General features: G+C 38.8%; 1 protein-coding gene across 1 annotated transcript in view; it reads right to left on the reverse strand.

The window, feature by feature from the left end:
• Positions 1–1,317: 1,317 nt before the first annotated feature.
• The window catches only part of LEKR1 (leucine, glutamate and lysine rich 1), a 172,971-nt gene continuing 154,267 nt past the window's right edge, over positions 1,318–20,021 (reverse strand). The window contains exon 13 of the mRNA XM_045903489.2: positions 1,318–6,392. Coding sequence (XP_045759445.1) covers positions 5,979–6,392 — 414 coding nt within the window. The 3' untranslated portion in view covers positions 1,318–5,978. The remainder of the gene's footprint in view (positions 6,393–20,021) is intronic.

The raw sequence follows: 20,021 nt of genomic DNA on the forward strand, positions 1-20,021 counted from the left end.
ATTCAATGAGTTGTCAATGATCAAAATAAAAGCATTTCTATTGGATTTTTTAAAATAACAAATCTTCAGTTCTTTGCAGGCTCAGAAACTTGGATCATGACATAAGATTTTATGAATATTGATTGGATATTGATTTCCTTTAATTCACTAGTTTTCCTGGAGAGTTTTCCAGATTCACAATCAATTGGGAAAAAAAAAGAATTGGAGTGCATTGGGACCCGAGGTGTTGGATGGGTCAACAGGGGGGATGGGTGGTCTCAGAGCACCATTGGTTTCAGTTAGGCATAAAGGAACTGAGTCTAGGAATATTATTTCTGTTCAATACTAATGCATGGGCGCCTGGGTGGCTCAGTTGGTTAAGCGACTGCCTTCGGCTCAGGTCATGATCCTGGAGTCCCGGGATCGAGTCCCACATCGGGCTACCTGCTCAGCAGGGAGTCTGCTTCTCCCCCTCCCGCTCCCCCCTCTTGTGCTCTTTCTCTCTCTCACTCTCTCTCTCAAATAAATAAATAAAATCTTAAAAAAAAAATACTAATGCATGGCTCTTAGAGGTGCAATTTGCCAGGGCCAATGGCACCACTGTGAGCAGAGATTTTCATACTTTAATAAGAATCACCTGCGGGTCTCATCAAATTAGATTTCATTTTGTATGCTTGAGTGTGAGGCCTGATAGTCTGCATTTCTAACAAGCTCCCTGGAGACAGTGATCCTGCTGGATCACTTTGAGTGGCAAAAATTCACAGCATTTATACTATTCTTCCAGTCTAGAAATGAGATGTTTGGCCAAGAGCTGGAGGCCATGACTTTCTCATCAAGTTAGCTGTTAAGCAGTTATAAGGATTTAAAAGATTATTTAACCTCTAAGGGACCCATTATCTCCTTCTGTAAAATTACAGGTCTGATCTAGGAGATGTGTCAGGTTATTTCAGAACGATAAAATTTAAGGATTTTAAGATAACACTTATTTTTATTTTGGCTGCTATGTTTTGTATTTTCCCTCATAAACAGTTAACAAAAATCAGAAAAAGTTTTCTCACACTGTATTACCCCCAAAGGTCACCAATGAGTTGTGCTTTGCATTCTTTGAGGCCAAGATGATAGCTATTTTTTAAAATGTCAATTTCCACATTCTTCCTCCATAATTCTTAGAACACTATTCAGATTTGAATTTTCTTTTAACTTTAAGGAAAAATCTTATGAATACTGAGTCTATGGATTAGTTACCTGTCGCCCAAATGAAAATGTATTTCCTATGATTTCACGTTTTTCAGAGAAACTGTAATATTCTTAAGTAGAGGGTAACCTTTAATTGGAGTCAATCTCATACACTGCACCCCTGCTAAGGGGCAATCACTAGTAACAGTTTCAAAATATATATAACAGGGAACAAATTCTTTCCCTTCTCTGACTAGATTTGGAGTCAGCTCCTTCCGGTTTATTTCCGTTATCAACTCACAACTTCAATGTAACTCTTGTCTGAACTATTGTACTAATCTACCAACTTGTGTTCCATCTCCAGTCTTTCCACTCCATAATTATTCCTATCAAGCCCTGCCAGATTTCAACAAAGTGCATGCCTCTTCTAGTCAAAATGCTGCAAAGGCCTTTATTCAACACCTTCATGCTATGGGGTTCCCACTACTTCCCTTCACCAGGTATTTTCTACCCTTCTCATATCTGTGCCTCTTTATACATCTCTTCTATCTGATATACCTTCTTCTATAAAACCCTACCAATTCTTTAAGACCTATGATAAACACCAATTCTTGCTTAAAATGTTCCCTGATTCTTCCAGCAAGAAGTTGAATTCATGTAACACCTTGCTTTTGACTCTTCTCAACATCTACTGCCCTATGTTACAATTTTTGTATGTGCTTCCTCTCACTCTCTACTATACAGTTCTTGGGAATCTGTAGTCTGTCTTCATTATTGTAACTCTCACAGTGCTTTTTCAATTCTCTGTATCTGTGGAAGAAATGAGTGAATGTATAATACAGCTTCACTATTATTCTATAGATCAAGATGCTCAGAAACTGTACAAGTTTTAAAATTATTCCTTGGTCTTAATTAGTATTTCTTTTGGATAAATTACTTAATCTCTGTGACACAGTATTCCTTATATATTTTGGGGTGGGTGTAAAGGATGTCCAGTAAATTTTTTTACTCACTTAATGGATATAAAACACTATGCTATATGAATGCTGGAGAACGAAATCCTTTGACTTTCTGGATCATGGTAAATATTGTCATAGGATATGTGTGTTTCAGATTCAACTACTGTGTTGTCAAGAAGGTTTTATGTGTGAATTAAGAATAAACCAAGATGACATAACTTATATTTAAGATTCTAAAGATGCAACCTCATTATATTGGCTTCACAATTTATCGCTATATAGGGTTAATATTTTCAAAAGGAAAAGTAGAATTTCTTCCTGAAGATACCATAGACACCACCTTAGGAATGCTGCTATTATTGTCTATCATGGCTTGGGGACCATAAAAGGTGTCTTGTGCAAGGTATAGCGCACATACCTATAATCATTGTAGGATTTGTGAACTTTGGGCACATATTAAATTGCTTTCCTGTGCTCCATTAAATACAACATGATGGTCAGGAATTTTCAGCTCCAGTGCACTAACCCTTTTGGGTTGCTAGGTTGCTCTATCAGTGCATTATAATAATCGTAAGAACCTTATAAGATAAAGCTTGAGAAAATTTGTTCCATAATCAAAGAAATTAGCTATAATTGATCTGTAATATTACAAAAACTTTTCAGACTGACAGAACATCAAAAAAATCTTAGTTTTACATCATTTTCTTTTTTTTTTTTTAAGATTTTATTTATTTATTTGACAGAGAGACACACAGCGAGAGAGGGAACACCAGCAGGGGGAGTGGGAGAGGGAGAAGCAGGTTTCCTGCTGAGCAGGGAGCCCGATGTGGGGCTCAATCCCAGGACCCTGGGATCATGACCTGAGCCGAAGGCAGATGCTCAACGACTGAGCCACCCAGGCTCCCCAGTTTTACATAATTTTCAACATCAATGCCTCTTCTAGTCAATTCCATTGCCAGGAAATATAACTTTTAAGTAATTCTGACTAAGTATAAATATGGTAATTTAATTCAATAAGACTTTCAAAAATTACTTGAGAAATCTATGTTAACTAAAGAATTCTCCCATCTTTGTCTATCAATAGTAGTTTAAGAAGAAAAAACAAATATGGTATAATTCTGTGAGGAGTATTTTCTGTGGTATTCTTTTCTTTTTGCACCTACCAATCCTTCCATTGAGGTCATGGAAAACATATATATAGAGAGAAATTAAAACTAATAGACTTAAATTAATATCCATTATATGCATTTGAGAGCTTTAGTGTTTTGCTATAGTAGTCACTACTTCCTTAACATTCCTGATACTGTTTCATGGTAGGAGTTAGCTCATCAGTGAGAAGATCAAGGAAAGTTTGTGTTATTAACCCCCCTCTTTACATACGCTAATGTGATTCTCTTTTCTTCGTCTTTCTTTAAAAGATACCAGCACATAGCTTAGATGGCACCATTCAAGTGGTCTAGTCTGAAACAAATGTAAATATTGTCTCTCTGTTATCCACGGAATTACCTTTCTAATATACTTGTGGAATATAACACAGCCATACTGCACATCCTGATTCTATTCTCAGAAAGATTATTTACATAATTACTCATTATAAAGCAAGAATGTAACAGCAAACCAAGAAACCAGGTTTTGCACTGATGGTCTTTACATCGCTTTAGAAAAGCTTATGTGTGACTTTCTTCACAAATTTAAATCTGTTCATATTTTGGGAAAAATATATCCCTATGGCTCCTGGGAAGATAGCTGAAATTGCGAGACTTGGAAAAACATGTATCATCTGATGACAAAGACTGCTGCCCCAAATATTCTTGTATACTTTTACTAAAGTTTTCACTAGCTTTTGCCATCTACCTTATGTCACCGGTACTTGCAATAAACATGCAAATGCCAGATCAGAAACACTGAGGTTCCCAAAGTGTGGCATGAGTACTACTGTCATTATACAAGATGATTTTCGGGGGTACATTAACATTTCATATTTTAATAGATACACATTTATTTTAGTGTATTAGAAAAAATACACCTAGCAAATCAAACTCATTACTCTACAGTTATTCTTTTTTGGGTCAAGTTTTCTTCTTATATAACTTTAAGTTTAAAAAGTGAGTGCATTTAAAGAAAATATTGGGTAAATACTATTTAGAGCTTCTGTCATGATGGAGGCTGGCCAATGTGATGAGTGGAAAAACGAGGTGGAAAGTTGGGGTCGGTTAAAAGTGGTCTGGTTTTAGCTGTCACTAATTAGCTGTGCTGCTTTAGCCAAGTCAGACTTCTTTGGGCATCTATTCCTTATTTGGAAAGAGATGGTTGGGGGTCACCATTCTATGATGTTTTGTTCTCTTTTCAAATGCCATTATAAGGAATACTGATCTCTGTAAAGCAAAATGCAACATTCTAAGACTTAACACAAGATGTACTCACTTCAACGAGTCAGGGAAATCAGCAGAACTAATGTGGAATTTATTTACGTATTTATTTATTTATTTATTCAGGAAAACACTCTACTGGTAGACTAGACTAATCCTTTGAAAGATTAGACATAAACCTGAATTTACTTAGTAGCTTTACTTTTTTTTTTTTTTTTTCAGATGGGAAGGATTCCCAGTACCTTTGGATTCTCTCATCAATATGACAGCCAAATAGAAGAGAGTTTTACGTGCCATATTTCACATGTGTTACTATATCCTCATCTGGGAGCAAGAAGCCTGGATGTCCCTGATAGAGTCAGATGAAGGATTTAAGTAAAGTCAGTCTTGAAAGAAAAATACATTTCAGTCTGACAAACTTTAGCTTAAGGTAAAGAGATGTGTTTTAAGAAACAGGAGGGGCCTGAAGATCTATAACTTAAAATAGTTGGTTTTGGTTGCTGGTTTTAATTTTTCACTCTAAAAATAGAAAATATGTTAACCAGTTGCCTATCTTGGGGAGTAATAAAATGCAAACCCCAAATTAGCACTATGTGACTATAGAACAGTCTTGAATTAGTTCTTTTCCCAATGGTTGAAGGATACAAGTTCAAATAAAAATCCAACAGTGATTACCAAAAAGCATTCAATGTAGAAAATCTCTACCAAGTAATATTTTCATGGTCAGCCAGGCTCTTTGTTTTTTGTTTGTTCATTTGTTTTTGTTTTTTTTTTTTTTAAATAATCTCTATAGTTTGAAAAGTAAACCACCTTTTCCTTGAATTGGAGTTGCTGTCCCTTTTCTTAGAAGGTCCCAGGTTCACAGGGAAGACTGCCTTCTTGAAGGGTACCTATCTTTACTTCTGGCCTAAAAAGAAATTGGATTAACCAATTAGATTGTGAGATGAAAAAGAGAAGGTTTCTATGAAGATGATGAATTCTGTGAATATTTGAACTAAACATTTTGGAAATTATCCCATTTAGGACTAAAGTACTTCCATTTTCTATTTGGAATATGAATTACATCTATTTAGCCTATTCAGCTCAACAAACAAAGGAACAAAAACAGACAGAACGAATACAATCTATTTTTTGTGGAAATATATCTGCTTGTAATGGTGCAAAAAAATAGCAAAGATGCCATGAGTGAAAAATTTTACCTGTGATCTCTAAAAGGGCATATTCATAGAACACATCTAAACATGCAATATAGAAGTATAGAAACTGGCCCTCTGGAATATCAGCAACGTCATTATCTGTGGCAATTTCAAAGGTCTCTTAGAAAATGTGGCTTCACAATTCCTAGTTTTTCCAATTATGCTATTAAAAATATCTATAACCGTGCATTCTTGATCTGTGATAATAATTTGGCCTTTGTCACCCTCAGTCACAGTGCATCTCTGGCCCACTGGGGAAGACCGAGTGTGCTGTGTGGAGCTGTTCCTGACCGGACCAATCACTGCTGGCTCAGTCTCCTCCGCAGAATGGCAGCCAGCCTTTGTCTGGTCTCATTTACTGATGATGCTCGACCCCTGGGAGGATGGGGTTGGGGCACAGTGGGCAAACCTGAGCTGCTGAGCCTCTGGGACTGAGCCAAGGTTGGGGAAGCAGTGGGTTTTGCCACTCCGTGCAGGCTGGGGATTTTGATTCCTTTTCCAGAGTTCAGTCTTGTAAGGCTTCTCTCTCCCTGATTACTGACCACGGCAGCAGAGGAGGTTAGGCTGCCCTGGTTAAGGGAACATGGTGACAAAGGTGAACTTCCACTGAGCTTCCTGAGCTCCAGAAGCTGTTCTCTGGCTTGACTCAAAGCCTCTGTCAGTTCAAAGCGTTCTTCGCACTCCCTTCGCACTGTTTCCTGAAGAAAAGTGTTCTGAAATGAGAAAGGAGTGGGGAAGCATCCCTAGCTTTACACTGTACATATGGAAAGTCACTGGCAATATAAATGGAGAATTAAACCAGAAATCAGAGGTCTTGTCTTTGACAGTCTTTGTGGATACTCTACCACATGGGTCAGACAAGTCAAAAAGACGAATGATTTGTGAAGTTGGAAAAAACTTTAAGAGGACATTTGATTCAACCCTTACAGTTTGCAGAATAGGAAACAAGAGCCAGGATCACTCAGATGGGTAGTGGGGGGCTGGGGCTGGAACCCAGAACTTCTAACGCCTACTTTAGTGGGGTTTCAGCTTGTTGGCACATGTGATGTCTAATAGTTAATATCTGTAGGGGCAAGTATGTTATTTTATAATAAAGGTAAATCGCAATATATAAGACAGATAAAATTGCTTGAATTATAAGACTGAAAGAATTAAACATATCAGCTATGACATTTAAACAGTAAAATCAGTTACTTTATATGATGCTTTCTCAGTAGAACTTAAATATACTGATCATTTGCCATTTTGTAAGATATATATCAAAATAAAGACCACCTTTGGCTTTTAATTCCATTCAGCAATCATTTATCAAGTCATTAGAAGCTGTAGTGGATACAATACCTGCCCTCAAGAAGTCTGCAGCCTCGTGAGTTTGAGCAGAGCCATTTTTTTATTTCTCTAACAGAATTTGGAGCCAAGGGTAGTAGCTATGGGGTTGAAGATAAGGAAGAACATTTTAACAGCCAGAGCTGTCCAGAGGATACTCTGAAGGGTTGACTCTCACTTGACTGGGATGTACTGGAGCAAATTTAAGCTTCAAATGTGTGACAAGACTAGAGATCACTAAGGCCCCTTCAAATTCTGAGACTCTACAGTTTCAGTTGAAGAGTTACCCATCTTTCATCTATGGTATTCATCCAAATTACTTCAAGGCCTATGGTAAGAATTAGTCTTGGATCCTTCTAACCTCCTGACATTCATGTGTGTAGGATATCAAAAAAGAGGTTGAAAAGTAAACAATTCAAGGGAGTACACAATTAAAATGATTGTGCCATAGGATTCTTCAGATAAAAATGAATTTCCATCAGGTTAGTTTGTTTGTAAAACTATCCAAGGCCTTCCCAAATCTGACTCTCAGTGGGAAGTATCCTCCTAAGGCTTTACTGACTAATCTGCTGTCAGTGGAACTAAATAACAAAGCATCCGAGAAAGTAGCATATTCCTGTATTTGCGTTTCTTGTGATCATGATCAGAACTCTATTCAATTCCAAATTTGGTAATCAGAATCGAAGAATATAGCACAATTCCAGATTAACAGTTGCTCCATAATTTTCTATAAAATCAGCAGCATGTCTGGGTCAAACAAAGTCTCATCATTTACATATATTATTAACACACATATGTGTCCATATAATCATATATTTTAAAAAATCATGAGGGTTAAGTATTTGCTTCCAGTTAGATTTTTTTTTTGTTTTGTTGTTGTTGTTTTGGGGTTTTTTTTTGAGGAACTGGAGACCAAGGATGGTGTTTGTGGCTTTCTCTTCTGGTTTTCCTTAACTTTACCTAAAATACTTGTTGCAAAGGTAAGGGAGGGAGGGCTAGAGAAGATTAATCAGTTGCTACATTAGGTGTCATCTCATTTGCTGCTCTTAATAACTATATTTGACAAAGAAAGGCACCGAAGCCCCACTGCTTATATAACTTGCTGAGAGTAACTCAGCTCTGAAGTGGCAGGGTCCTTCCTGCTTCCAGAGCCCTGCTCCAAGATGCCCATGCCTAAATGAATTATGTAACTAATTACATCAAGTATGCAGGGACCATTTTGTTCTAGGACATGGAAGCAATAGTAAAAAAAAAAAAAAAAAAAAAGACACTTCATTTGGTTTTGCCCAAGTTTTCTAAACATAACCTAAACTTTTAAAAGGCACAGCCATCAATGCTTTATTTCCTCTCTACTACTGAGTTAGCTGGCAAATGTGTTGAAGTGATTAGATTTAAGGGGCTTTCAATAACTTTGTATAAAAAAATTCCCTTGATTAAGAAAGCTATAAGAAAGACTTAAGTTTATTTGAATACATAAAAGAAAAGAATGAATAGCAGTTAACTAATGAGGTCAATAAATTGGTGACATGAATAATAGGTCCACCAATATGGAAGGATAACATGATGGGTGATGTGATGACAAGAGCTCTCATTAAAAGAAAAATAAAATTCAATCCATTTACTAAAATTAAATTCAAGTCTGAAAGGAAGGGAGCAGTGTTCTATGGAAAACATCCATAAAGCAAGTCACTTAAAAGCTACTTTAGGCAAGTGACACTCCACTGAAGGAGGAAATGAAAAGGTGGAATGAACCCAAAGATGCCCCCATAGCAAGTATAATGGGAGCAAAGTGCCTGCCAGCTCCAGATTGAACTTTGGAAGGGCTGCTGACGATCTTGGTCTGGGGCCCACTGCTCTGAAACTCATCCTTCTTCAAGGCTATTAGCTTCCAGTACAAAGGACTATTTCTCTTTCTTCTATTATTTCCAAGCCAGGAGGACCTCTGAACTGAAAACAAGCTGCAGAGTTAGAACTTCTATTTTTGTCATTGCTACAAATGCTGTGAAATCTCAGGTGAATCTCACAATATCTGCATATCCTCTGCTACCATCCTCTTTTCTTTTTAGGGGGTGCAGAGAGAGAGGGAGAGACAATCCTAAGCAGGCTCCATGCCCAGTACAGAGCCCGAAGCAGGGCTTGATCTCACAACCCTGAGATCATGGCCTGAGCTGAAATCAAGAGTCAGACGCTTAACCAACTTAGCCACCCAGGCTCCCCTGCTACCATCCTCTTTCAAAATTGAGATTACAACTCAGTTTTGTACAACAGGCAATTCAGATGTTATAAATTTATCCAACTATGGAGTAACAAAATGGAAATAGAACACATCAAGTTGAGAGGATTGCTATTTCAGGGGTGGACTGTGTGTGACAGGGCATGACAAGAGCACACGTGGATGTGGCCAGAGTCAGTAAGGCACATTAGTGGAAAATTCCATCATGTGTGAAAAAGAATCATTCACTTGTGATTAGATTGCTTTCGGTGATTTAGGCAAAATGTCTCTTTGGGGGCTGTGTTTTTGGAAGGTTGTATTGTTATAGGATTTTAATGTGTGTTCTCATTGAACAACATAGGAAAATGTGTAAGATGGAAGTACAGTAAGATTGAAAACACTGGGCAAACATGAGAATAATCAGTGAAGCCATACATTCTAAATGTTTCAGGTAAAATTATCTTTGGCCATATCTTAGCATGGTAAAATTGTATCACTGGATTGCAACTAAACTGTAAGTCAAAACAAAAAGGGAGGCATGAGCCAGGTGAAGAAGGGGCAGTGGGGTTTACCCAAGCAAAGTGGGCAGGGAGTACAAATGCCTGGCAGCATGAGAAGGAGAGGCACATCTTGGGATGACAGGTAGCTTAGTAGGACTCAGGTGCAAAGTGCAGAAGGGGAGGAGAAACAAGGACTGAGGCAGAGAAGAGGGAGCAGGGTCAGATTGAAGATGACTTTAGTAATATAATAATAGAGTTTTAACTTAATTCTGAGGGCTGTATGGAGTCATTGAAAGGTTCATTTCAAGCAGGGGGCTGGCATGGTCAAATTTGCATTAAGGGAAGATCCCTTTGCTAGCTCTAGGGAAAACGGCCCCAAGTGGGACAAGATAGGAGGCAGGGAGGATAGCAGGAGGCCAGCGTTTTCACAGAGGAGGTTCCTATCCCATGTGTCCCTTGATTAGGGTGGGCTGGGCATGGAAGAACTACTGTTTCTGGGTCCTTAAGCTCTGTTGATGGTGAAGAGCATTATCTGTAGATACGTCTATAACATTTTCAGATGAAGGCCCCTTTGAGTGGTTTTAAAATTTGGCTTAATTGCACTCCCAATGGGTAAGTAAATGTCAAAATGAAAATATAAATTAGCTCGCCATCTGTTTGAAATTTCTAATATTAAAAAATGGCCAATTTCCCCCACTCTTTGCAATGTAAGTGTGGTTTATTTTTATGTTTGTTTTCATTTTTATCCTTAGAGACGCTGGATTGCTTTCAATTCCAAAAACAGTGGAAGAAGCAAGAGAAGGCTTTGCCGGCTAACTTGATCACTCTGAAGGTGAGAGTCCCATTTGTGATGGCAATCACCTGAATTTGGCAATTGGGGGAACATGCCAAGAAAGCAAGTCCTCAGTGAAGAATAAGTACAGATGGGTGTCTTTCTTTGTGCTTTATACCCAGTGAGGTCTGAACCAGTCATGGAATGATCAGATTATAGTTTTCATCCACCCAAACTAGATATGTTTCAGGGTGAGTGGATGGCTGAACAAATTGGGGGGGGGGGACCACGGGGGGAGCAGAAACAAAGGGAAACTGTGGGAAAGGTGTGGAAATCAGAACGATGAGTAGGAGTTAGCCTTCCATTTAATGCTTCTGGTCAACTAATCTGATCAGCCCAAAACACTGCAGAAAAACAGTGGAAATGGCCCTTTGGTAAGACAGGAATGAGAATCTGAGTATATTTCTAGGAAAGAAGTAAGATGGATATTAGGCAGGTTGTTCTAAAATTGTATCCCTATGCTCACAAACATAATAGGCACTGTGAAAGATCAAAACAGAAGTAGAAACAGGGAAATAATCTCCTGGACTAATATGCTTCAAGAGCAGATTTTCAGAATGGGGAGGAAAAGCCCATGAAGGCACAGAGTTCAGGATTCATTTTTCTAAGTCAACAATCTACTTAGAATTTAATTGGTATTAATTCAGTACAACAGAAACAATTTCTTCATATTTTTTCTCATTATATCAATTTTCTGGCATCTACACTTTGCATCAGGACAAACAGTCTCCGACATGTAAAAGGCAGCCTTGTTTAGCTCTCCCTCTCCTCTACTGAAGGCTCTCAGTCTGACCGCCACACTCCTGTCTGCCCCATGCCCCACCATTAAGGTTCTCAGGCTGTCAGTTCACCCATCCTCCCTGCCAACCGACCCTAGGAATAGCCTCTGGCCCCTAAAAGCTTCCCCAGTTCTCCCCCTGCTCCCTGGGGAGCCAGAGGTTAGAGAAGAGATTTAGATGTTCTAATTTTATTTGGTCCCAAAGTTGAGAACTACTCATTTGTTGATATACTAACTGGTACTTTGTTTTCTCATAAACGGAATTACCAGAGAAATGTGTGCCATTTTATCTATATTGATTGAATATGAAAATATAGAAAATGCACATCCTAAAACTAAGCAAATCCCTCTGCAAAAAAAGCTATTTGTGTTTGCAAACACCATGTATTCCTCAAATTTAATCTTTGAGTTTACATAAATCCATTGTTGCCAGATTTATTAGTAAACTTTCCTAAATAAATGGGTTTTCCTTTTTAAGATTTTGTCTTTGAAAAATATTTTAAAAGCACCAAAAAGTTTTAAAGTCATCCATGATCCCCAAATTTTTTAAAAGTATAAGAAGTGAAAACGTTGCTATCTCTTCCTACCCCCCAAAAAGTAACCACTGTAGATAGTGTGGGGAAAGTTCTTCCTTCACTTTTTCCTATCACCTCTCTGTGTCTGTAACTCTACAGAGCAACCTCATGCACTCTCAGTTTTTGTTTTCTAAACAAAATCATATCCAAGATGCCAAGAGATGGTCAGGTGAATGAACAAAACCGACAAAAATAGCTGTTGTCAAGAAAGCAAGTACACATCTACAATCCATTAGCCACAATTTTGACATCCACAAAGCTCTGAGAAGAAAAATTTGTGTAAATTATATTATTTGGTAATAAAATCTGACTGGACTGATAATCTTTATTTCACTCAGTGGGGCCATTCCTATGCTTCACTGCAGAAATATTGATGTCATTGCATGGGAGGACCTCCCCTAGATCTCTGGCGGCATAGGTGCTTCACTAATTTTCTGAAATATGAAATAATTTGAATTCCAAAAACTATCTGAAACCAACGTTTTCTATAGGGGATTGTGGCTCCATAGAAGTTGTGTGCTCCCTTCTTTAAATTTATTATGCTAAGTGAAGTAAGTCAATTAGAGAAAGACATGGATCATATGATCTCACTGATAGGAGGAATTCTTCATCTCAGGAAACAAACTGAGGGTTGCTGGAGTGGTGGGGTGTGGGCGGGATGGGGTGACTGGGTGATAGACACTGGGGAGGGTATGTGCTATGGTGAGCACTGTGAATTGTGTAAGACTGTTGAATCACAGACCTGTGCCCCTGAAACAAATAATACATTATATTAAAAAAAAAAAAAAGAAGATAGTAGGAAGGGAAAAATAAAGGGGGGGTAAATCAGACGGGGAGACAAACCATGAGAGACTATGGACTCTGAGAAGCACACTGAAGGTTCTAGAGGGAAGGAGGTGGGGGGATGGGTTAGCCTGGTGATAGGTATTAAAGAGGGCACATACGGCATGGAGCACTGGGTATTATATGCAAACAATGAATCATGGAACACTACATCAAAAACTAATGGTGTAATGTATGATGATTAACATAACATAATAAAATAAAATTTAAAAAAAATTCTTTTTCTCCTTAGAATCCTTGGTAGTATTCTCCAGTTTTCCTCCTACCTCATTAGACATTCCTTCTCTGTCACCGTTGCTCGATTGTCCTCCTCCCAGCCTCTAAAAGTTGGAGTGCCTGTTCTCAACCCTCTATTACCTCAATTCCCTGGTGATCTCATTCAGTACCAGGGCTTAAGTATCAGCTACATGTGGTTGTCTCAAAATCAATCTCTAGTCAGCCTTCCCCTGAACATACTGCCCATTCAATACCTCCATGTGGATATCTAATAGACACATTGAGATTAACATGTGCCAAATCAAATTCTTGATATTCCTCCCCAATTGTATTCCTTTACTAGTGTTTCCCATCTCAGTAAATGGCACTTTCACTCACTCGGTTGCTGACATTCCAAACTTTGGAGTTAGCCTTGATCCCTCTTCTGCTCTCACATCATCCAACCCATCCCAGTAATTTCTGTTGCCTCTACCTTGAAAATATATCCTGAATCAGGCCACTTCTCGCCTTCTTTAGCACAATGACCATCCATGCATTTCTAGACCTTTTCAAGGGCTTTGTAATTGCTGCTCCTGCTTTCATTTTTGCCTCCCTTCAACCTATTTTCTATACAGCAGAGTTATCCTCTAAAAATAAATCAGATCATGTCACTGCGTTGTTCATAATTTCCAGGTGGCTTTCCATCACACCAAGAAAACAATCCAAAGTTCTTGCTGCCAGACTACGGACTCCACATGAATTGGTCCCTCCAAACTTGCTTTCTACCACTGACTTCCCTGTGGTTTCTCCAAGGTTCCCAGAATGTTCTTTGCTGCAGGGCCTTTACTTTTCACATTTCCTCTGCCTGAAATGTTCATCTTCTCACTTCAGGTCTGCTTGAATATTACCTCCTCAGAGAGTCCTCTGACCACCCATCTCCCACAGGACCTCTCTTTCAGAAAGCATCCCTTTACTCTTTTTTTCTTAGCATCTATATTTTATTTTCTAAAGATTTTATTATTTATTTATTTTGAGAGAGAGAGAAAAACTGAGAGAGAAGGCATGCCCGTCAGTTGGGAGGGGGCAGAGGGAGAAGGGCAGCGAAAGGGAAAGAATCTCAAGCAGACTCTGCGCTGAACTCAGAGCCAGAAGTGAGGCTCGATCCCATGACCCTGAGATCATGACCTGAGCCGAAATCAAGAGTCAGATGCTTTATCACCTGAGCCCAGGTGCCCCAGCATCTATTTTTTAAAAACCTGTTTACATGTTCTAAAACCTTGTCTTTTATCCTATCCTCTGCCACCCTATTAGGCCCTTTTTATAAGTTACTCCTTTCCATTGTTTTAAATTGTTTTTTAAAATTAAAGTAATATCTCACATATATTTAAAAATTAAAACAGTACTATAGTATAATGAAAAAAAGCAGTCCTTCATACTTCTAAGTCCTACATCCCAGGAATAACCATTTTCAGATTTTTAAGCAGTTTCTTGTGGTATTTATTTCCATATTCCTAAATAATAACATTATGCAGTTATCTCATGGTTTTTCAGTTTTGAAGTCATTATCTGCCGGCTTCATAGAATGGAAAATGAAGATTTAGCTTCCTATTCCAACTCCCAGTAGATGTTTCACCACCCCCGCCCCTCCACGCCCCAGAGCAGATGTTTCTCTTCCCCTAGGAGAAATTTCTATCACAATTTTATTGGAAAATCTTCCCAATCTCCATCATGATTTTTAGTCAAATCTATATTTTACTTTATATGATTATAGTATATAAATAGTATGTATCCCTGAGCCATGCAGTGTACTATGATTACATTTCCCTTCTTGCATAGCATCCTTCCAGAGTTAATTATTGTCCCACTATTTATCTGCTTAGGGTTCTAGGTGTTGATCACTAATTTTTCATTAAACCCACTTATAGAAATGTAAATATTCTTTCAACATGTTCAAACTCTCCATGTAATCCATCAGCTTCTCTTTGTTCTTGGAAACATACTTCTAAAAACTCTCCATTCTTCTGCTGACCCCAGGCTGTTTGTTCTCTAAATCTGGTGCCCTGCTGTAATTCTTGGATTTCTCCCTACCATCGTCCTGGGGATTCTCTCCACTCCTCTCCTGTGTTGGAACTCTTACTTCCCAATTCCTGTATCTTCTCCTTTCTTATTTTGTTCCCTCATTGTGGTGTCATATATCATCTGACAACTTCCCAAGAAAGGCTGCAAAGGGAAGTATCATTTTTGAGAACTCTAATATCTGAGAATATCCTTATTTGACACTTGCTTGATTGATCATTTGTCAGGTTATAGAATTCTAGGTTGAAAAGTTTTTCTTCAGAATGTGGAAGCTACGGTCTTCTAGTTTCTACTGCTGTTGTTAAGAATTCTGAGGCCATTTTGATTCCTGATCCTTTTTAAGTGACCCTCCCAACCACCCCACCCCCAGCCCAGAAACTTTCTAACTACTCATGTTTATCCTTAAGGTATTGCTATTTCATGATGAAGTGCTTTGGTGTGGTTGCTTTACCATCCATTATAGAAATGTATGTCCTTCAGTACATGGAAATGACCTTGATTAGTTTCTGGACAATTTTATTTCTTCCACTTTCTCTGTTCTCTCTTTCCAAATCTCCTCTAATCTTCTTTTTCTAATTTTCTTTTCTTTTTTCCAACTCTGCTTTTTTCTTCTACTTTCTGGGAGATTTATTCATCTTTATTATCTAACCAAAGTATTGAATTTTTTACTTCAGCTCTTATATCTTAATATTTATTCTCATTCTTTATTCATAGCCTCCTGCTCATGTTCTATGGATGCAATATCTTTTCTCTTTTCTCTGAGGATATTAATTATGCTCTTTTTTGAAGCTCACATTTGCTCCCTGTATTATTTTGTATCTTTTTCTTCTGAGTTCTTTTTTGCTTGTTTGATCCTTGTTTCTATCTCATATTAGAGGTATTCCTAAAATGTCTGGTGATCTTTTGGTTGTTCATGTTTAAATATAAGTCTCTAAAATGTTACTGGAAGCTCTGTGTGCCTCCGTGAGGGCTTATTGATTGGTATACTTCTTCGTGGGTAGATACAACATGACTATTGCCATTTCACTAGGAGACCCCAATTAGCAGGATCCGTAGGTCTTTTCTTTTTAGCCACCTCACTTCTCCAGAGAGGGCACTTCCAATTTCCTAACTGTTGATATATAAACCTAGTTGTCTGTGTTCTGGGAAGTAAGTAGGTAAAGTGGACCAGGAGGTCTCACTCTTTAAGATACAGACTTTTCATTCCAGCCTTCTCCCACATTCTGCTGTTCTGTACCCTCAGGTCCAAAGCCTCTCACATGCAGTTTTTCTAGAATGTAAATCTTTGGAATCCTGCTAGAATAGTGAGTGAGGGTTGCTTAGAGGTTAGGGAGGGCATCCAAGTATCTATCTGTTCCTTTTACAATCATTCAAACAATCCTATTTTCAGATCCACTCTTCTCTCTTTCAGAAGAATCTCGTGTCTCCAATTCCTGAGCCTTTCCAGTGCTGTGTCACATAATTGGATTTGCTCCTTTTAGGGTTCCACCCCACTCCCCCAATCCCCAGAGGCATTAGGTTTCAACATCCTACAGTCTACTAATTACTTCTGAATTATTTTCCAAAATTTGGTCAACATCTCTTTCATCTGGCATCAGCTTCCTCTCCTGTTCTCTTTTCCTTATGGATGTATTCACTTTTTATTAACTTACTGCCATTTTAGTGCTGTTTTGAGATGAAACATAGATAAACATATGTATTCAATTCTCTACTTTAACCAAGAGCATTCCTTTTTATCTTTGAATGTCTTTGAGTTTCATTAGATGGCTAGAGGAACTGATAGAATTTAAAACTTCTGTCCCTTTGTTTTCCTTATTGAAAATCTTAAGACAATAAAAATATTGAACATTCCATACTGGTTTTCCTTTGGTGGTTGTATGTGAACTCTCTCTCTCTCTCTCTTTCTTTTTTTTTTGGGGGGGGGGCGCGGTTTACCACATTATTCCTCTGGATTACAACAAGACCCCTGACAGTGGGGCCTGGCCACACTGTCTTGACAGAACTCATATGAAGCTAGTAGGAAGGAAAACTGGTAGCAAGAAGCAGGTGAATCTACTTTAACCTAGTTTTAAATGATGATGTTCTGTTCTCTAACATATTAGGTTTCTTTCTGACTTCTTTCTTCTTCTTTTTTTTTTTAAAGATTTTATTTATTTATTTGACAGAGAGAGAGACACAGCGAGAGAGGGAACGCAGGGGAGTGGGAGAGGGAGAAGCAGACTTCCCGCAGAGCAGGGAGCCCGATGCGGGGCTCGATCCCAGGACCTGGAATCATGACCTGAGCCGAAGGCAGCCGCTTAACGACTGAGTCACCCAGGCGCCCCTTCTTTCTTCTTTTAAAAAAATATTTCAGGGACGCCTGGGTGGCTCAGTCAGTTAAGAATCTACCTTCAGCTCAGGTCATGATCCCAGGGTCTTAGGATCGAGTCCCACATCGGGCTTCTAGCTCAGTGGGGAGCCTGCTTCTCCCTCTGCCTGCCGCTCCCCCTGCTTGTGCTCTCTCTCTCTCTGTCAAATAAATAAAACCTTAAAAAATATATTTCAATTTTTTTAATGTATGTCTTCTCCCTAAGAAGAATTTTCATGGGCCTTCTTTTCTCATTCACATTTCCCATTCAGTTTTACATTCTATTTTCTCCTCTTATTCACCTGCACCTCTTGTTGCTTCACCTTCTTTACCCTCGTTGTCTCTGTGGACACTCTCCAATAATCCTTGCTCCATGAAGGAATGCCCATTTGCCCTTTAGAGGTTCTGGCTTTCCTCCTATCCTTGAGAACATTCTTCAAACAATTAAAAGCAAAGTCCACCCATTCTCTGACCCCTTGAAAGAGAATAGGGCTTTCCTGACCTTAATTAGTTTCCTTATTAGACCATTAATTTATCTTTATTCTAATGAGAATTTGTTCTTAAGTTAGATGTGGCTTTATTTCTCTAGAATCTGAGAAATTTCAAGTGTCTGGAATGTGTGATCAAAATAATAGTGTTTTTCACTTTACATGCTACCACCTCTATTCTTTCTGGCTCATACATCCTATCACTGTTATTGTCTCATTTCCTCTTTTTATAAGAATATTCTGGACTTTGGCATGCTTAACCAGGGAAGGAGCCTTAATTATTTACTCTTACAGTTCAATGGTAATTATTTAACTTCTAATGGAAAATCTAATCTACCTCCCTTCCTCCCACCCCAGCTAAAGGAAGTCTGTCCCCAGGCATGTCCTTAGGCAACTTTACTTTTGGAATGATCCCTTTCTATTCCCTAGTAATGATCAATGATTGTTTATGTGCCAAACCAGTGTCTTGTATTTTTCAAGAGTGTGCATTAAAAAACAAACAAACAAACAAACAAGCTCCATCTCTAAGTGGCTTTCTTTTACAACTAATGAGCAGGAAGAGCTTCACATCTAGCTCCGTTTGTCTGAAAAAGAAATTCACTCTTCACTTTTAATCTAGTTTCTCTTGCCAAAGTTACCTCCAGCAGCACTGAGATTGGCAGCCTCTAGAATGGCCCCCAGTTATCCCCGCCCTCTTGCTTATTCACCCCCTTGTGCAATCCCTTTGCTTTGAATGTGAGCTGAACTTACTGGCTCATTTATAATGAATCGAGTTTAGCAGAAGCATTGGGATGTCACTTCTGAGATTAGGCTAAAGACTGGCTTCTGTCTTAGACACCCTCTCTTGCACTCTCAGTCTTCTTAACTTGCTTGCTCTGAGGGAAGCCAGCTCCACGTGTAAGTTGTTCTATGGGGAAGTTCTTATTGCAAGTAACTGAGGGAGTCCTCTGACAATAGCCAGCAAGGTGCTAAGGCTTTCAGCCCAACAGCCATAATAAAATAAATCCTGCTAACGACCACAAAGTGAGCCTGGAAACAAATCCTCCTCTAGTTGAGGCTTTAGGCAAAACTGTACCCCTAGTCCCCTGACACCCACCTCACGAGAGGTTTTAAGCCAGAGGTACTTAGCCAAACCACATTCTGACCCACAGAAACTATGAGATAGTACATGTTTGTTATTTGAAACCACTGAATTTGAGGATAATTTATTGGGCGGCAATGGATAACCAATACAGGTCCTTAAGGCCAATTTTTTTTTTTTTTTTTTACAGATTTTATTTATTTAGTCATGAGAGAGAGAGGCAGAGCGAGAAGCAGGCTCCCAAGGAGCAGGGAGCCCAATGCGGGACTCGATCCCAGGACCCTGAGATCATGACCTGAGCCGAAGGCAGACACTTAACCATCTGAGCCACCCAGGCGCCCCTTAAGGCCAATTTTTAAGACTAGTCTATGCTTTTTATATGTTAATTTTTTAATTTTTATTTTATTATGTTATGTTAGTCACCATATAGTACATCATTAGTTTTTGATGTAGTGTTCCATGATTCGTTGTTTGCACATAACACCCAGTGCTCCATGCAATATATGTTAAGTTTTTGTTTATGTCATTCTTTCCTCTGGATGTCAATTTAATTTTTTTTTTTTTGAGAGGGAGAGGGGGAGGGGCAGAGGGAGAGAGAGGATCTTAAGCAAGCTCCACACTCAATGCAGAGCCTGATGTGGGGCTCGATCTCATGACCCTGAGATCATGACCTGAGCCGAAATCAAGAGTCAGATGCTTAACCGACTGAGCCACCCAGGTGCCCCTGGATGTCAATTTAATTACATAAGATTGTCTTTAAATTCTTCTTTGAGAGCAGGAAATGGCAGTTGTCAGTCTTGTTCATAATTGCACAGATAGGGCCTAGCACAGCGCCTGGCCCCTACATAGAGGTTCAGTATATACTTACTGGATTCAACCCTTCTATCTTTTTCTGCTTGTCCTAGTTTATAGGTTACTCCTTACTTTCCATATTGCCATTTCTTTGGTGATTTAAGAGTTAGAAAACCTGCTGGTCTAATTGCCTTGACCTTTCTTTCCTTTAACCTACCATCCCTTCTCTAGAGCTTCACCACTGCTGTCTCATTTGAAGCAAACCTGCATCGCCTCTCTCCTTAGGGTTTCTTCAGT

Source organism: Mirounga angustirostris, unplaced genomic scaffold (genome assembly GCF_029215605.1).
Source record: "Mirounga angustirostris isolate CCGP_5_RB_7025 unplaced genomic scaffold, mMirAng1.0.hap1 SCAF_1, whole genome shotgun sequence".
Classification (NCBI taxonomy): Eukaryota; Metazoa; Chordata; class Mammalia; order Carnivora; family Phocidae; genus Mirounga; species Mirounga angustirostris.